We start from the raw sequence: 17,863 nt of genomic DNA, 5'->3' as shown, positions 1-17,863 counted from the left end.
CCTACATGTGCCACCCTGAATTCTGGGAGGGCGAGCAGGCCAAAAGATATTGATATTGCCCACACACACACCCTCACTCAGTGGTCACTCTCATTGCTGTTGCAGACTATCTTGGAGATTATCCAGCCCAAACTGGTCCCTCTTTCCCTCTGGATCCTGATCGGCAGCATCATTGGGGGACTCCTGCTGCTGGCTCTCATCATCATCTTTTTGTGGAAGGTAAGAGCCAAATGACGGAGCCAGTGTGGTGTAGTGGTTAAGCTGTCAGGCTAGGATCTAGGAAGCCCGGATTTGAATCCCCACCCTGCCATGGAAACTTGCTGGGTGACCTTGGGCCAGTCACAAACTCTCAGCCTCGACCCTGGCAAGTATTTGGATGGGAGACCTTCAAGGAATACTAGGGACGTGACACAGAGGCAGGCAATGGCAAACCACCATTGAATGTCTCTTGCCTTGAAACACTGTGAGGTTGCCATAAATCAGCTGTGACTTGATGGCAAAAAAAAAAAAAGCCAAATTGCAAGGATTAGCTCAGATTGAGGGCCAGGCCGCCACCAAGTAGGGGGCCAGCAAGCTAAGAGCCCTATCTATGAATGAAGGGACCCCAGCTGGTAAAAAATTCCTATGCCTGTACCGTTGTAGGGAGGAGACCAAATGCTTGAGTGGCAAGAACCTTATTCACCGTAGCAAAGTATGTCACATAAACACATGAAGCTGCCTTATACTGAATTAGACCCTTGGTCCATCAGAGTCAGTATTGTCTACTCAGACTGGCAGCGGCTTTCCAGGGTCTCAGGTATAGGTCTTTCACATCACCTACCTGCCTAGTCCCTTTAAGTGGAGATGCCAGGAATTTAACCTGGGACCTTCTGCATCCCAAGCAGATGCTCTACCACTGAGCCACAGAGAGAATGCTCTTGGTGGCACCCTTGAGCCCTATTAAGATTTTAAGTTTTCTGTCACATATAAATAAATAAAAAAACTAGAAAGGATTTATCCTAAAAGAAAATTGGAAGAAAATTTAGTTGTTATCCCCCCATACACACACCCTGTGGTCTCCATGGGTCCAGCCCCAGACATTCTGTACCCTGCCGCTTTACTGTCCACATTGATCTGCCCACAGTCCAGATTCACATAAATACGTGAACTTTAACCACTACAGTTCAAAAGCGCTTCATTCCTCACCGTTTGATTCTGAAACTTCAGAAGCTGAAGTAGCATTTGAAGTTTGGCTTCACTGGAAAAAAAAATACACATTGCTTTCTTCTGTTATTAATCCATGGTTTTTCTCTTGCTTTCATTCTCAATCACCCTCATCCCAGCTTGGATTTTTTACACATAAAAAGCCCGGCGAAGAAGAGAAAGAGGAGCAGTAGGCAGCATTTTGAGCAGAGATTCTTCGGTTCTCGACAGAAACCGGCAACTTCCGGAGGCGTCAGCGGAAAAGGGAGTCTCCATTTCCCTCCTCAGGTCCCCTTTGTTCCACCTGCACCCAGGAAGCTCTCCTACAATCCGCCACCTTCCCTTGGCCTTTGGGGAAACGTGAAGATAAGCCACCTTCTTCCACCAGAGCCACAATTCACATCGACAAAGTATCAGGAAGTAGGTCTTGAAATCATGGATCCGGTTTTGCCTGTGAGGTTCCGAGGACAGAGAAAAAGGAACAGTAACCTAAATGCCAGAGGATGAGCCTGCCCCCCGCCCCACAGCCCTTCAAGAAAGTGACCCCCGCTGCAGACTGCAAATAGACACCCTGCACACCTCTATGTTTTCCATATTGAGGAGCTCCGCAAGCAGCTTCCATTCCACCTGCAGCATCTCCAGGCCCGGGAGAGGAACGCTGGTTTCAAGCCACCACGTGCAGAGGCGGTTTTCGGTGTAGCCTCAGGATATGCCCAACCCCAGTTGAAATCTCGTGGCTGTTAGCTGAGAACTAAGGCTATGGCAACAGGAGGCCTGAACGTCTGCTGCGAAACCAAAAGCTGCCATTTGGGTGGCAGGAGGACCCGTGGTGCGGAGGAGGGAGAGGTGTTGTGGCTAGGGTTGCCAACCTACAGGTGGGACCTGGAGATCACCAGGAATTACAACTGATTTCCAAAGAACATGAGAGTTCCTCTGGAAAAGATGGCTGCTTTGGAGGGTGGCCTCTATGGCATTATACTCTGCTGAGCCCCTCCCAAAACCCAAGCTCCACTCCTAGATCTCCAGGGATTTCCCAATCCAGAGTTGATGACCCCAGTTGATGACCTGCATCCCTATGATGAAAGCGTTTATTACCCTTCCCATATCATGACCCAAAAGGCCAATGACAATGGGAAAACCTGCAATGAACTGCATTAAGGTGGGGCGGGAGGGGGAATGATTGGTCTTCTGCAGCCATGCAGATATGTGCAACCAGCTCCCCAGGGGAAGTGGGGGTACCTGTGGGGGAAGATGGCAAGGAAACGGGCCGCTCCCTGCCTTTTGCCAGATGCTGCAGGTGGCTAGCTGTCTGCATTACAAGTTGCCACCCGTGAACTGACTGGCTTCCAATGGTGGCTTGAAGTCGTTTGCATGGCAGGTAGCGGGTGCGAGATGATTCGCTGCAAGGGGAGTGTTGACAAAAAGCACAGAGAGATTTCTGCTATTAAAAGGGGGAAAGTAAAATGAAAACACGTGTGCGATTTTGCTGTGTTGTGTAGCTAGTATTAATGGATTTTGCATGTACATTCCATTAATGGCAGTCATCGTCCTCTGGCTGTCAGGGGAAGAGGGCCACCCTTAGCAGAACAGACCTCTGTGGGATTTTTGTGCCTTGTTCCAGCAGAGTTTTGCCTCTCTAAGCTAATCCTCCCAGGAAGCTGTGCCCAAAAGCTAGTTATTCTGTTTTGCTGCAGCACCTGCTGTTCAATATAAGATGAGCCCTGCTGGATCAGACCCAGTGGTCCATGTAGTCCAGCATCCTGTTTCACACAGTGGCCAACTAGATACCCTGGAGGACCAACAAACAGGATGGAGATGCCAAGGCATAGTTGAATTGTGGAACTCCCTGCCCCAGGATGTGGTGATGGCTGCCAACTTGGTAGGCTTTAAGAGGGGACATGTTCATGGAGGAGAGGGCTATCCATGGCTACTAGTAAAAACGGATGCCAGTCATGATGCATACCTATTCTCTCTAGGATCAGAGGAGTATTCCCATTATATTAGGTGCTGCGGAACACAGGCAGGATGGTGCTGCTGCAGTTGTCTTGTTTGTGGGCTTCCTAGAAGCAACTGGCTGGCCACTGTGTGAACAGGCTGCTGGACTTGATGGGCCTTGGTCTGATCATGGCTTTTCTTATGTTCCTGTAGATACTTCCCGGTATTATCATTCATGGCTTTTCTTATATTCCTGTAGATACTTCCCGGTATTATCATTCAGCACTTTGCTGCCACCACTGATGGTGGTTCCTCTAGTCACTATGGTTAGTAGCCATTGATGGACCTCTCTTTCATCAGTGTGGCTAATCCTCTTTTAAAGCCGCCTATGCCTGTATCCATCACTACATCTACTGGCAGTGGCTTCCAGAATTTAATCACTCATTGTTATCTATTGCCCATCAACTTCGTTGGGTGCCCCGAGTCCTAGTATTATGGGAGAGGGAGAAAAAGTTCTCTGTATAGTGGTTAAGAGCAGTGGTGTAGTGGTTAAGAGCGGTGGTTTGGAGCAGTGGACTATAATCTGTAGAACTGGGGTTGATTCCCCACTCCTCTACTTGAGTGGCGGACGCTAATCTGGTGAACTGGATTTGTTTCCCCACTCCTATATGTGAAGCCAGCTGTCTGACCTTGGGCTAATCACACTTTCTCAGCCCCACCTACCTCACAGGGTGTCTGTTGTGGGGAGGGGAAGGGAAGGTGATTGTAAGCCAGTTTGATTCTTCCTTAAGTGGTAGAGAAAGTTGGCATATAAAAACCAACTTCTCTTCTTCTTCCTTCTGCATGCCAAGCAGATGCTCTATCACTGAGCCACGGGTCCTCCCCAAGGCAAGGAAAAGGCCCATGGGTGAGATGCATAGGACAGGAAGCTGGTGTAAGGTCTTCCTTTCTTGCAAGAGGCTCTGTTCGGTTTTGTTTTGGCCCCACCAAAAGGGACAGGATATAAAAACCAACAAAGCAGAAGAGATTTCCTCCAGAATGGGAAATTTCCAAATTTGCTCAGTGCGTTTGCCCTCTGGGGCAACTGTTGGCCACAGGGCGAAACAGAATGCTGGACCTCTGATCCCCTCCAGCAGGGCTCTTCTTGAATTTGTCCTCTTGCTGAAACCCCAGTGCGGAATCTCCTTGCAGTTTCTGTCATCCGGTTTAGTTTCATCACATGGGAGCGAAAACAAACACAGCTCTTGCTTGCTAGTGCCAAAACAAGGGGGCGTCTGCTTTCCATCTCACTCCTCCCCTTGTTGGAGTTTGCGAACAAGGATCCGATTGCCTGCTGGAAAGGCCAACGTTGGTGTCTCTTGTGTAACTGGACCACACCAAAAAGAAAAGAAAAACTGGCTTATTTGACTGATCATCACTCCATCAGAAGGAGTCTCCTTCAGAGTTCACAAACGGGGCACAAATGCCATCCGTCACACAAGTCCCGTGGGCTGTATCAAGTGGGAAGCCTCCGTTTTTAGCACTGAACCCTGTTTTGTTGCCGTCAAGTCACAGCTGACTTATGGCGGCCTTGTAGGATTTTCAAGGCAAAAGACATTCAGGGGTGGTTTGTTACAGCTTAGAATTAAATTTGAAAAGGGGTGTTTCATCAGTTGGATCCCTGGAGTATCTGTTTTATCATGACTGGGATGACGGGGAGGAAAGAAAACACTCCATCTCCTTCCGCCTTCAGATCCAACAGCAGGCCGACTGCTGGCTTTTGTGCCAAGTTCTTGGATTATAGGGACAAGAACAGAATCTGTACTTGTTGGGGGGCTACATCTTGAAGGCAATAGTCTGATTGCAGAAGGGTGTGTGTGTGAGAGACAACTGCTGCTAGGGCCCAAAGGGCATTGTTGGAGCTAGCCCCCTCCCCTCTTTTGCGAGGCCTTGAGCCCCTAGTTGGGGTCATAAGGAAGCAGAGCTGTTAAGGGTCCCACAGAAGAGGTGTGTGTGAAGTACACTACCATGAGGAAGCATTGTCAAATCCATATCTTAATAGTTTTAAAAAAGGGTTCCGCCTGTTTAATTTGCTGCCCTGCAGATATACAGTTTCACATGAACAATTACAAAAAGCCCTCTGGCTGGTCTTTTAAAAGCAGTCAATTTCGGGCAGATTCCAGAGTTCAGGGCCAGATAACAACTCTTGCTATCAGATTTCACAGTCCAAATCTCTTAGTTCCTGAAGATGACTTAAGAATCTCCAGCCAAGCTAGAATTTCACCCTGCTCAAGTCCTCCTTCCCCTGGAGAGCTGGCATGAGCTATAGGGGTGGAGGTGGGAAGGCAGGTATGAAGGATAAGCCAGGGAAGAGCATGGGGGGGGGGTTAGCCCTTCTTTCCCTGGGTGCCATGGCACCAGGCAAAATTGGCCATTGTGCCCCATAGCAGAAGTGGAAATGCTGTGCACATTTCCCTGATAATATCTAGCTTGTTCTTCTGAGGTGAATAGGGGGGGAAATATGTGAGTCCTTGGAAACCCAGACTATGGAAAATTCTCCTAAGTGTAGCCCCACCCCACAGCACATGAAATTATATCAGAAATGAACAAATATGCTTTGGTGCCTTCCTTTGCAATCAGAGGGTGCTGCTGCAGTGGGCTTCCTAGAGGCCCCTGGTTGGCCACTGGGTGAACAGACTGCTGGACTTGATGTGCCTTGGTCTGATCCAGCAGGGCTTTTCTTATGTTCTTAGGGGGGTAGTCATTTGCATGAAAACAATGGGAAGCTGAGATTCTCAGAAGAATGTTCTGCTTTCCTCTGAGTTGTGCCTTTCAGTGGTGTATTTATAAGAACATAAGAAAGGCCGTGCTGGATCAGACCAAGGCCCATCAAGTCCAGCAGTCTGTTCACCCAGTGGCCAACCAGGTGCCTCTAGGAAGCCTTGAACAAGACAACTGCAGCAGCACCATCCTGCCTGTGTTCCACGGCACCTAATATAATAGGCATGCTCCTATGATCCTGGAGAGAATAGGTATGCATCATGACAGGTATGAATTTTGACTAGTAGCTGTGGATAGCCCTCTCCTCCATGAACATGTCCTCTTAAAGCCCTCCAAGTTGGCAGCCATCACCACATCCTGGGGCAGAGAGTTCCACAATTTAAGTATGTGTTGTGTGAAGAAATACTTCCTTATATCAGTTTTGAATCTCTCACCCTCCAGCTCCAGCAGATGACCCCGCTTTCTAGTATTATTTACGTATTTTGCTGCCCTGCTGGCTGCCCAATGAGGATCCAAAGCAGCTTACACCACTGCTCTCCCGTCTTCCATTGTGTCCTCAAAACATCCCTGTGCTGAGAGACATTGACTGGCCCAAGGTCACCCAGCAAGCTTCCGTAGCAGAGTGGGGATTCTAAGCCGGGTCCAATTAGATCCTGGTTCTGACATTCAAACCGCTATACCAAGATCGCCGAATCCTTGCAGCCCAGTTAAGACCCCGGGGCTCAGTGTTTCAGATCTCCGTGATCCGGTCCAAACATGAGGCGATCGATCCCTTAAGTATGCTTCCAACTGCTTCCCTAATTCCCACTGCCCAGCCAAGGATTCTCTCGACCGCTCACCTTCTTTATAAAGACTTTTATTCAACTTTTGATAGCAAACAAAAGACGTTAAGTTTGAGATCAAGTGTACCTGGTACACCATTTACAGCAATGAAGTGGCAACAGGGTATTCCTTGCTTCGTTCTTCTTTTCCAAGACAGGACTCTGCCATCCCTCTCTCTCCCCTCCTAGCCCTTCCCCCTACTGTCTAAGCCAGACATCCCTTCTGGTTCCCGGACAGAAATGCGCTTTTGGGCCCATGTGCAGCGGGTGTTCTGAGCTCAGACATGATTCAGAGGATTAAAAACAGAGGGGGGAAAAGGCAGATGAAAGAAACGTTCCAAACACACTTTAAAAAAAGAAAGAAAAAAGAGGGAGAGGAAAGCAGCGGTTCTCTACGGATGGCATTTTCCTAATAAATACTGAAGAACAGCCTGCAAGACGCATAGTTTAAAGGCTTTGATGTGGAGGATAAATTAAATGTGGTCCGTCTGCTAACAAGGCAGAAAAAACAACAACACAAGGGTTTTAAGTGGCAGGTGGCTATAGATCCCGGTTCAGACAAACCCGAGAACAACGGAGCTGTAGACAAGAACAGGGAGAAAAATAAAATGCCGTTTCAGAGGTGACTGCATACCTGCTTTCATGGAATCGAGGGGTTCCCTCCCCTCTGTCTCCTTCTCTCTCTTCCCCCTTCCAGACTTGAGTGTTCTCTCCCATTCCAGGAAAACATAATCACAAACAAAACAAAGCCCCAGGTATGTTCCTCAATCCCGGCCTCATCTAAAGAAAACTCCGCCGAAATATGCTGAGCGCCCAGAATTGTGGGAAAGCGGGATGGACTGGGGGTTAACATATTCCATTTGGAGAGATAGTGGAAAGGTGACAGAAGCTCTCGGCTCATCGTCCCCCAAAATGATGCCCCAGTGAACCGCTGGCTGGCTCTTTCCTAGCACTGAATATGTACACTCTTCTGTGGAGAGAGGAAGGGGGTTGGAACCACACCCCCTTGCAAAAACCAGTGGATCGAATAATGATAGAGGCCTTATGCTCATAGGGCTTTTTGCGTCACCTCCCATCCCAAACTCTAAAATTAATCACTCAAGCTTGGAAATTAAACATGAAAAAGGGCGCTTGGATGCCGTCGTGACCCAGCTAAACAGGCCAGCCTTTTCTCGGCGACCGGGTGGGCTGAGGTTCCACCATGCTCGTGCCAGTTCTCTCTCCTTTTCTTGCTACTCGGATTTGTACTTTAATTATCATACAATTTTACAACTGTAGTAGGGAATACTACAGGCCTGAACCTCCCACCCCTTCCCCACCCACCCTCCCTGCGCTGGGGGCTTCAGAAAGTCCATCGGTCGTGTAAGTGGCTTGCACTGCTAAAGGAATTGCTCGCCGCCGCCTCCGAGTTTGGTGCTTGCCGAGTGGAGTCCTCGCCGTTCAAGCTCTTCCGGCACACGGGACACGTGTCGTGCTGAAAAGGAGAGGGATGCCGGTCAGTTGCGGCAAAGCGGGAGAGAGGCAAAACAGCTACGAACAGATAAATCGGCCGGGCTCCCTTACCCTGCTTGCAGCTCATGTTTTAAACTTACGCTCATGTTAAAACAAAAATCATCAAATAACTTGCTGGGACAGACGTCTGTGCAAATGAAAGTAATGCACAAGTGGAGGAAGCAAGACTGTATCTGTGTTTCATAGATTGTATGTTCTTCACGGCAGGGACTTGTCTTGTACTCCGGTACAAGTGCCATTCACACTGAAGGTGGTATATGAAGACTCATTAATAACCAATCTGACCTCACACCTAATCCAAATGGCCTAATAAACCCAAGTTTCAAGCCAAACCTCATATATACAAAAACACCCTACCCCCACCAACAACCCCCACCCCCCGTCTTTTTTTGCTGTCAAGTCTTAGCCAACTTATGGCGACCCCATAGAGTTTTCTCACTGCAGGGTGTTAAGAGTGTTGTTAGCCACTCTGAAGCTGGGTACTCAAGGTTGGGTGGGATGAAAATATATATAAATAATGAAAATATAATTTATTAGAAGCGCTATGTCAAGATTAAAATCATTTAAAAACGTTAAAACAGCACGATGGCATTTCCTAAGGCTGATATCTGTAACCAAATGCCAGACGCGTTTCGGCCTATTTGGCCTTCCTCAGTGGTCTATTTGAAACCCATGTAAAACATGCACACGTTCACAGATATATACCTATTAGGCTTACCAGGTCCCTCTTCTTCTTCGGCGGGAGGTTTCTGGAGTGAGGGATGTGTGTGTCGCAGGCTCCCGGAAGTGCTGCATTGCAAGGGGCCGTTTTCCACTCAAATGGCCCCTTGTGATGCGTTTTACACCCGGAAGAGCCGCATTGCAACAGGCCTTTACCACTCAAACTGGGAGTTTGAATGGAAACCGGCCCCTTGCAATGCAGCACTTCTGGATGTGAACGGAAGTGACCTGTCCCTGCCTGCACAGATTGCCCGCCGACCCTCAGCTGGTCAGCGAGCGGCCAGGTGGATTAGCGGGGATTTGCCCACCACCACCTGGCACTTGGCACCCCTAATAAATAAATAATGAAAATATAATTTATTAGAAGCGCCATGTCAAGATTAAAATCATTTAAAAACATTAAAACAGCACAATGGCATTTCCTAAGGCTGATATCTGTAACCACATGCCAGACACGTTTCGGCCTATATGGCCTTCTTCAGTGGTCTATTTGAAACCCATGTAAAATATGTACACATTCACAGTTATATATACACCTATACAGACAATATAAAACAGACCGGCATGTAATAGGTTGTATAATATATTATCAATTACACAAACATCTGGTAAGATTGTCTCAAGTTTTTATGCTATAAAACATAATTAGACAACAGGCTGGCAAACTCAGTTCATTATTAATCTATCTGAAATAATATACTTCCCATACCTGGGCTGTATATGTCTCCCATATAAGATGTGTGCAATTATCAACCTGGTAAAACAATGTGAAGCTGATGGTCCTGAACAGCTCTAAATAGTGTTCACAAAGTGATGCAAGCTCTATGACTCAGCACATCTGTAATTAGGATGATGCCATCTCCCTGCACCTCCATGAGAAGTGTTCAGTTTCACATTGTTTTACCAGGTTGATCACTGCGTACATCTTATATGGGAGACATATACAGCCCAGGTATGGGAAGTATATTGTTTAATATTAATAATGAACTGAGTTTGCCAACCTGTTGTCTAATTATGTTTTACAGCATAACAACTTGAGACAATCTTACCAGATGTTTGTGTAATTGGTAATATATTGTGTAAGTAATTCCAAACATCTCTTGTAAGATTTATACAATTGGCTTCTTAATAGATAGTGACTAACCTATTATTATTCTATTTTTTAGACAACCTATTACATGCCTGGTCTGTTTTATATTGTCTGTATAGGTGTATATATATCTGTGAATGTGTGCATGTTTTACATGGGTTTCAAATAGACCACTGAAGAAGGCCATATAGGCCGAAACGTGTCTGGCATGTGGTTACAGATATCAACCTTAGGAAATGCCATTGTGCTGTTTTAACGTTTTTAAATGCTTTTAATCTTGACATGGCGTTTCTAATAAATTATATTTTCATTATTTATATATTTTTTCATCCCACCCAACCTTGGGTACCCAGCTTCTGTTTTCTAGGTTGGGTTTTATTCCCCTCTTTTTTCTTCTACGTTAGCCGCTCTGAGCCTGGCTTTGGCCAGGAAAGAGCGCCTATAAATTGAATAAATGAAATAAAGGGTTTGCTGTTGCCTGCCTCTGCGTAGCAACCTAGGACTTCTTTGGTGGTCTCCCATCCAAGCACTAACCAGGGCCCACCCTGCTTAGCCGCTGAGATCTGACAAGATCAGGCTAGCCCAGGGGTCGGCAAACTCATTAGTCAAAAGAGCCAAATATCAACAGTACAACGATTGAGATTTCTTTTGAGAGCCAAATTTCTTAAACTATATAGGTAGGTACACTGTTTATTAACTTAATAAACTTTAATTAAAGTTTTAAGTCTTAATTAAACTATAGGTACACTGAATAAAACTTGATATCATACTTAATAGTGATCTTATTTATTGATAAAAATTAAATTGTAAGTCCCTGCCATTTCCCCCTCCCTGTCCGGAGTCCTCGTCTGGAGGCCTGGTCTACCGCCATAAAAGCCTATTGGTAGACCTGGCCTCCGGCGGAGTCCCATTGGGAGGCCAGGTCTACCCACTGGCTTTCTTGGCAGTAGACCTGGCCTCCAGAGGCCCATAGAAGCCAATTGGTAGACCTGGCCTCTGAAGGGGGACTTTTCCCCCCTCCTCGGAGTCCAGGTCTACCGCCAAGAAAGCCAGTGGGTAGACATGGCCTCCCAATGGGACTCAGCCAGAGGCCAGGTCTACCAAAGGAAGCCCGCCCCTCCCAACAGCTGATAGGCGGGGGGGGGGCAGGAACCACTGAGCCGCCCGCCCAGCAATCGCATGGCTAGAAGGGAGGGGAGGCTTTAGCCTCCCAACCATTGAGGGCAAGGGAAACGGAGACCCACTCTCTCTCTCTCTCTCTCAGGTGCGCCAGCTCCGCAGCCCGGCTGCCGGTGCGAGCGGGCACAAGAGCAGGGGCTCCGAACCAAGTTCGGAGAGCCGCACTCAACGGGCCAAAGAGCCGCATGTGGCTCTGGAGCCGCAGTTTTGAGACCCCTGGGCTAGCCTGAGCCATCCAGGTCAGGCCTCACTACCCCCGTAGTCCTCATTAATTAACCCTGGAAAAACCCCATGCCCCAGTCCTGCAACTTGGGGCACAACGGTGGATTGACCACGCACTCCTCCTATAAGTACCACATGGACAGGCCTGGGGAGGGGGCAAGCGCCCCCTTTTTTAATCACCCTGACTGAAAAGAGAAGGAGCTGCTCATTGAGGCTTGCGCAAGAAATCCTCTCTAGCAGAGGGTGCTCAACAGGATGGATTTGTGGCCCCATGGGACCACCCTTAGCCCCTGAAATTCATCGCCACGCCTGATCGTATAACAGAGCTCCCCCCAGCATTTCGAAGCCACCCCATACACTGGAAGCCGGTCCCCCCTCCTCCCAAGAATGCAGGCTTACCAGTTCTAACCAGGGCACGATGCAGCTGCTGTGGAAGTAGTGATTGCACGGGAGTTGCCGGACCTGCTCCGCTATGGTGTAGTCTTCTTTACACACGGGGCACTCCAGGCCCGTATCTGCAGGACAAGGGCAGGGGACAGGCGCTCAGTTGGTGCTGCCATGGCCGGCCCATGGCTAGCAGCAATGGCGAGACACTGAACACAGAGCAAGGTGGACCTCGGTCTCCACAGCTTCGCTGTCTAAGAGGCTCGACACTCAAGGGATGGGGCGGGTGGAGGGAGAGCAGGTTGAGAAAACCAGAGCCAAGAGGGGAGTTTGTAACCCCCCCCCACCCCCTGCCAAGGAAAATGAGTCAGAGGGATACCAGCTGGCAGGAGCAAAAGGTAGAAAAGAGTGTTCTTAGGAAATGAATGATGCCATTTGGGGTTTACAGAGGACTAGGATGGAAGGGGTCGCCATAAGTCGGCTGCGACTTGACAGCACTTTACACACACACATAGGATGGAAGGAGCAAAGAAAGAGACAAGAGAGATGTTTGAGAGGCAATGGGAAAAGTGGGTCAGACCATCTCAGCTCTTGATGCCATGAAGGAAGGAAGGATGGAAGGAAGATCAGGAGATGATGCAAAGAAGAAACCGAAGTGCTCCTGGCCTTGGACTGTCCCAGCCCATCCTTTGAAGCAGGCAGCACACCCAGTTTGGGGGCTGGACAAGTCACATTGTGGGTGAGGTGTTGCCAGCTACAGTCCAGGTGATTTGCTTAATGGTGGGAGGATCCCCGTTTTGTGACAGCCATGGTAGACCCAAACAGAACCTCCACCGTCGGGGATACACTAACTTGGTACACAAGAGAGCAGGGACAACCAGGGAGGGCCAAGCTTTTCCAGCCCTTCAGTCTGGGATGCCTGGGATGGCACAGGGGACCTTGGGCATGCAAAGTCGGTGTTTCTACATCTTGGGAGTTTTGGCCCTTGTCAACAATACAGGAGGCCACTGGTTCATCCAGGTAAGTGCGTGATACTCTGATGGGCAGCAGGCTGTGCTCCGAGAGTCTCAGGCAAAGGATGCCTTGCTCAGGGCTGCTGCCCGACATCCTTCATGGGGAGATGCTGCGGGCTAGCCGTACATGCTGAGCAGAGCTTGCAGCTACTCTGCGCCTGAGCCTCGGCTCCTTCCAAACTTACAGCATGCAGGTGGAAGGGACTGCCTGACCCTCCAGTCGGGTCCACCTGGCTCAGTTGTCTCTCCTGAACGGCAACTCCTTTCAGCCAAGACTCGGACCAGGGGGGAGCTGTTGCGAGCGATTCCTCAGAGCCGCGGCCCTCCCTCCACAGAAGGAGCCACTTCTGTGCTACGCCAGATGTACTGGTTCACATCCAGCTTGAGCTGACTATTCTGGCTGACAGCGGTCAATCGCCGGCCATCCGTGCACGGAAGTTTTCCCATGTTCCCTCCGTTCCTGCAGCCTCTTCTGAGCCCAGGAAAGATCGTTCCTTGAGCTGCAGGATCCGTGTGGAGAAACAGCAGTGTAAGTTGGTGGGATGGAGGAAAGAGGAGATGAAATGGACACCTTCCTTCAGCGGAGTTGTGCATGTGAAAGGAGGAGGAGCCGTTTGATACTTTTGCCCATCCCCGCTCCAGTTCCTCCCGACATGCACTGCTTCTCCTCTGTGCAGGTACTATGATCTTTCCAGGGCTCCAAAGAGGCTGCAGGAATGGAAAGCAGCATGGGAAGATTCCCCGTTCTGTGAACCGAGTGGCAGGATACTCGTCCAGGGGCTCTCTGGGACTTTCCCAGTCTTCACAAGAGAAGCCGGGGGGTTAAATCTGGGATGCTGCCCATGCAAAGCACGAGCTCTGCCACTGAATTATGGACCTTCTCCAAAAATCATGCGTTGCTGTGTTAAAACGACTCCGATCCTTGGTTCACCAAGCCCAGTTCCATTTATCCCACCGAGCTAGATCTTTCCCAGCTCTGCTCCCTGAGGTCCTTCCAACTGGAGATGCCCAGATCTGAACCCAGGACGTTCTGTGGGCAAAGCAGGTCCTTTGGTGCAGAGCTCCAGCATTCCCCTTCTCCCCAGACCAGAGACAACGATAACATTAGGAAGCTCTGAAGAGCCAAAGCAAATGACCACCTTCTATATGGAGGGGCAGCCGGAAGCTTATGGCTGCAATTCCCCAGTGGCTACCACACCCAGTGCTCTGGACTGCCCTCACCAACAACCCTCCCAAACCTCGCTGGCTCACCCTTTGGGCAGCGACTGCTTGTGTGAACAGGCAGGTGGCAGAAGCTTACCGACTTGTTCCTGAGTGACGGTCACTGTCGGGAGGGAAGAAATCTTCTCTTTGTCTGCTGGGGGAGGTCCTGTATTTTCCAGCTGCCCCAAAAGCTGGGAGGCAGGGGAGAGAGAAGGAGATTGTGATTTTGCTGCAAAGATAGAAGCCATAAGAGGAAAACAGGAGAAAAAAGGGGGACATAAAACCAAAGAGGGAGCGACTTTAAAGTGCTTCACCACTGAACTACTGAGAAGCCAGGGAGATGTGCGGGTTCTAACGTCAGCATTCATGCAGTGTTAAAGTCAGATAAGGCAAGGGCTCCAAATGCTCTACCTTCAGGGACCTACAGGTCCAGTCCTGAATCTCTACCTGTTGCAAGGGATTCTGGGGCAAGCCATATGACACCCATTCAAACAAAGGCCTGGGGAGTGTGGCCCGCCCTAAGGAAGCTAAGGGTGTGCCAGACTCCACCCGCCCCTTCACAATAGTACCTAATACGCGTGGTGTAGTGCCTCTGGAGCATGCAAAGAAGCCCTTCACAGGTACTATTTACGACTGCCCTGCAAGGCTGCCTGGACATAGTATCCTCAAATTGCCAAGGGAGGCTGAGAGAGAGAGGGGCAACTTGGCAAGTTTGTGACAGAGGAAAGACTTGAATGAGGGGCCTCCTGATTCACAGTTCAGACTTGCAGCTACTCTGCTGTGCCAAGCCCAACAGAGCTGTACATGACAAGGAAGCCGGGGTTATGGTGGGTTGGCTGCACCTGTGGGAAGCTTCTCCACCCTTCCCCAGCATCTTGATCGGCTTCCAAGGAACCACTGATTGGCTTCCAAGGAACCGAACTCTCGCCTGAAGATCAGTTTGAAAGGGACACATTAGAGAGTTCAGATGTTTACAGCTTTCCTGGAACCACCTTTTTGCCCCAACCCACCAAGGCTGAATTTTTGAGCCTATACACAGAGCTGTGCGTAACTGCTACAATACTATAAAAGAGCAAGGAAAAGAATATATATGCAGGATTTCATTCCCTGAACAACTGAACTTTCCTAAATAGACCCAAGTTTCTAGTCCTGATGGCTGCAAAAACATACTAACAAATAGGCCACAGAGGCCAAGGACTTCCCCTGATGCTGCCTCCAAGCACTGGCATTCAGAGGTTTGCTTCTTCTGTCTACGGGAGGTTCCCTTTAGTCACCATGGCTATTAGTCCCTGAAGGACCTCTTCTCTGTGACTTTATCGAATCCCCTTTAAAGCCATCTCTGCTTGTGGCCATCACAGCATCCACTGGAGGTGAATTCCACAATCCGATTACCTTTCAAGTGCCAAAGTACATAATTTTGTCTGCCCCGAATTTTGTCAATGGCCTATGAACTCTGCCCCTGCCCAGCTGAGCTCAATGCTGAACAGGCAAGAGCCGGCTGTAGCATAATGACTAAAAGAGCCAGCTGCAGATCGGGGAGCCCTCACTTCAAATCTCACCCCTGCCATGAATCTGCTTGGTGGACTTGGGCAAGCCCTCTTCTCTCGGCCTCCTCCTTAATATATTCATATTAAAGTGACATACCTTACAGGGTTGTCATACAGATTATGAGATAACGGAAAGAACATTCAAAAGCGTGATACGAACACCAAGTCTTGTCAGCCTTCACTCTTGCCTGGTCGCCAGTGGTGACTAAAGACAGCTACCAGCTGACCAGGCGCTACTGAGCAGGAAAGGAGAAGCCACCATGGCTTGGGAGGAAAGATTAAAATGCTCAAGTGGCCATTCGAAAGAAGGAGGAGGAGAATTTAGGCTGGTTCCATCCGCTGGCACCTTTACCTGCGTTACGATCGCGTCAAGGCCGCTCTGACCCCAAGCATAGTCCCCGGGATTCGAGTGCAACATGCCACCCCTGGAGACAGGAAAATGAAAACAGAGAGACACACACACACACTCAATAGGAGGCTCAAGAGAACCAGGCAGTACCGGGGGTGTGTGTGTCAGGATGTCTGGCAGGTCCTGGCGCAGGGCAGATGTCATACAGAAAGCTGTGACAATGGAGGACTCCAGCAGCATTTACCCAGCTCCTTGGAGGCAGCAACAGAGTGCTGTGCTCTCGTGCTGGGAAGGACAGGAACGAGGCGCTGTGCACTGGAAGCCAGGTGGGCAGGGAGGTCAGACCGCATGGGAGGGGATTGCAGCAGAGGATGAAAATCTATAACATCACCCTGAGCCCAAGTAAGGGAGCCGGAGTAACAGGGTGCCAGCAAGAAAACCCTTCCTCGCGAGCCTCACCCCGGGACTGCCAGATCCTATAAACTATCTGGAAATCAGCATCAGAGACGAACATCCCTCCCCCGCCCCGGCCATTTTAATGCTTTTAATTCAATGTGTGGTAAGGGGGGGAAAGGGGAGTTGTACACAGAATGTATGTTACTCACCAGGAAAAGGGGTGAGGAGAGCCGGGAATGGCTGAATTCGCAAAGAAGCCCGCAAAGATCTGTTGTATTATTCTGTACAGGATAGAAATTGGGGAGTGGGGGGGGGGGGGGAGAAAGAGAGACACAAACATGTGAGAAAGAGGCCAAAGACAGCAGATGGCAGTGAAAGAGGTGGCTGGAGCCAGGAAAAATTTATCACAGGAGAAACATCAAACAGCGTTGTGGCTCCTAAAAGGCTAACAGATTTATCATGGCGGAAGCCAGCACCTGCAATCCCGAGCCCGCTTGGTCAGATGTACAAAGGGTGTCCTCAATGGGCATATCCTTCAATATTCCTCAAAAATTCTTCAAAAAGGCCAAGAACTCTAAGAGGCAGCGATAGGTCTGCAGAGACCAAATGAAATCAAAAACAGAAACAGGAGTGCCCATTCAGTAATGCCCTGGTTACTGGTGATAATGCTATCTTTCTAGCTATGCCAGGCCAAATTTAACATCCACAGCGAGAGGGAAATCCACAGTCCTGATGAAGCCCAAACTGAATTTACTGCAAACCGGCTTATAATCACCTTCCCTTTCCCTCCCCACAACAGGCACCCTGTGAGGTAGGTGGGGCTGAGAGAGTGTGACTAGCCCAAGGTCACCCAGCTGGTTTCATGTGTAGGAGTGGGGAAACCAACCTGGTTCATCAGATTAGTGTCCACCGCTCATGTGGAGGAGTGGGGAATCAAACCCGGTTCTCCAGATCACAGCCCACCGCTCCAAACCACCGCTCTTAATCACTACACCACGCTGGAAGGAGGAATGGGTGAAAACTGACTCCCCACTTAGAGGTAACTTAGATGGGATCTACATTATTGTCTCCATGGGAACAGTGCCTTCTGCTTCACCCACTCTAAGCTCCTGCTTCCTTGCTTCTTGTGTGTGCGCATAAAGTGCAGTCAAATTGCAGCCGACTTACAGCGACCCCAGGTGGGGTTTTCAAGGCAAGTGATTAAACAGAGAAGGTCTGCCATCGCCTTCCTCTGCAGTCTTCCTTGGAGGTCTCCCTTACAAGTACTGACCCAGCTTAGCTTGCGAGATCTGACATGATCAGGCTGTACCATACCATTCCACACCCCAACTGTGCTCCTTGCTAGGGCCCAATGCAAGTGTGGTCATGCCCCTGGCTCCCACGTGGCAGACGTGACCAAGGATGCTTGCATGCTGCAGGGCAGGGCTGACCACAGGACATAGGCTCCAGTTCGATGTGCTCCAGCGAACATTAAGGAAGGCTTTGGGGAACCAAATTTTCCTAAAGGCCTTCCTTCTTCCCAATTATATTTTGGTGTCTGTTCACTGGCT

General features: G+C 49.3%; 2 protein-coding genes across 2 annotated transcripts in view; one reads left to right on the top strand and one right to left on the bottom strand.

The window, feature by feature from the left end:
- Positions 1-1,443, top strand: part of ITGA10 (integrin subunit alpha 10) — a 50,176-nt gene extending 48,733 nt beyond the window's left edge. Inside the window, exons 28-29 of the mRNA XM_056852607.1 lie at positions 106-219; positions 1,323-1,443. Of these exons, the coding sequence (XP_056708585.1) occupies positions 106-219; positions 1,323-1,376 (168 nt within the window). The 3' untranslated portion in view covers positions 1,377-1,443. The remainder of the gene's footprint in view (positions 1-105; positions 220-1,322) is intronic.
- Positions 1,444-8,021: 6,578 nt separating this feature from the next.
- RNF115 (ring finger protein 115) overlaps positions 8,022-17,863 on the bottom strand; it is a 63,865-nt gene continuing 54,023 nt past the window's right edge. Inside the window, exons 5-9 of the mRNA XM_056852609.1 lie at positions 16,523-16,594; positions 15,921-15,993; positions 14,119-14,212; positions 11,821-11,936; positions 8,022-8,172 (exon numbers count right to left, since the gene is read on the bottom strand). Coding sequence (XP_056708587.1) covers positions 8,041-8,172; positions 11,821-11,936; positions 14,119-14,212; positions 15,921-15,993; positions 16,523-16,594 — 487 coding nt within the window. The 3' untranslated portion in view covers positions 8,022-8,040. The remainder of the gene's footprint in view (positions 8,173-11,820; positions 11,937-14,118; positions 14,213-15,920; positions 15,994-16,522; positions 16,595-17,863) is intronic.

The sequence above is a fragment of the Euleptes europaea genome, chromosome 7 (genome assembly GCF_029931775.1).
Source record: "Euleptes europaea isolate rEulEur1 chromosome 7, rEulEur1.hap1, whole genome shotgun sequence".
Classification (NCBI taxonomy): Eukaryota; Metazoa; Chordata; class Lepidosauria; order Squamata; family Sphaerodactylidae; genus Euleptes; species Euleptes europaea.
This window is presented reverse-complemented; position numbering and strand designations above follow the sequence as displayed.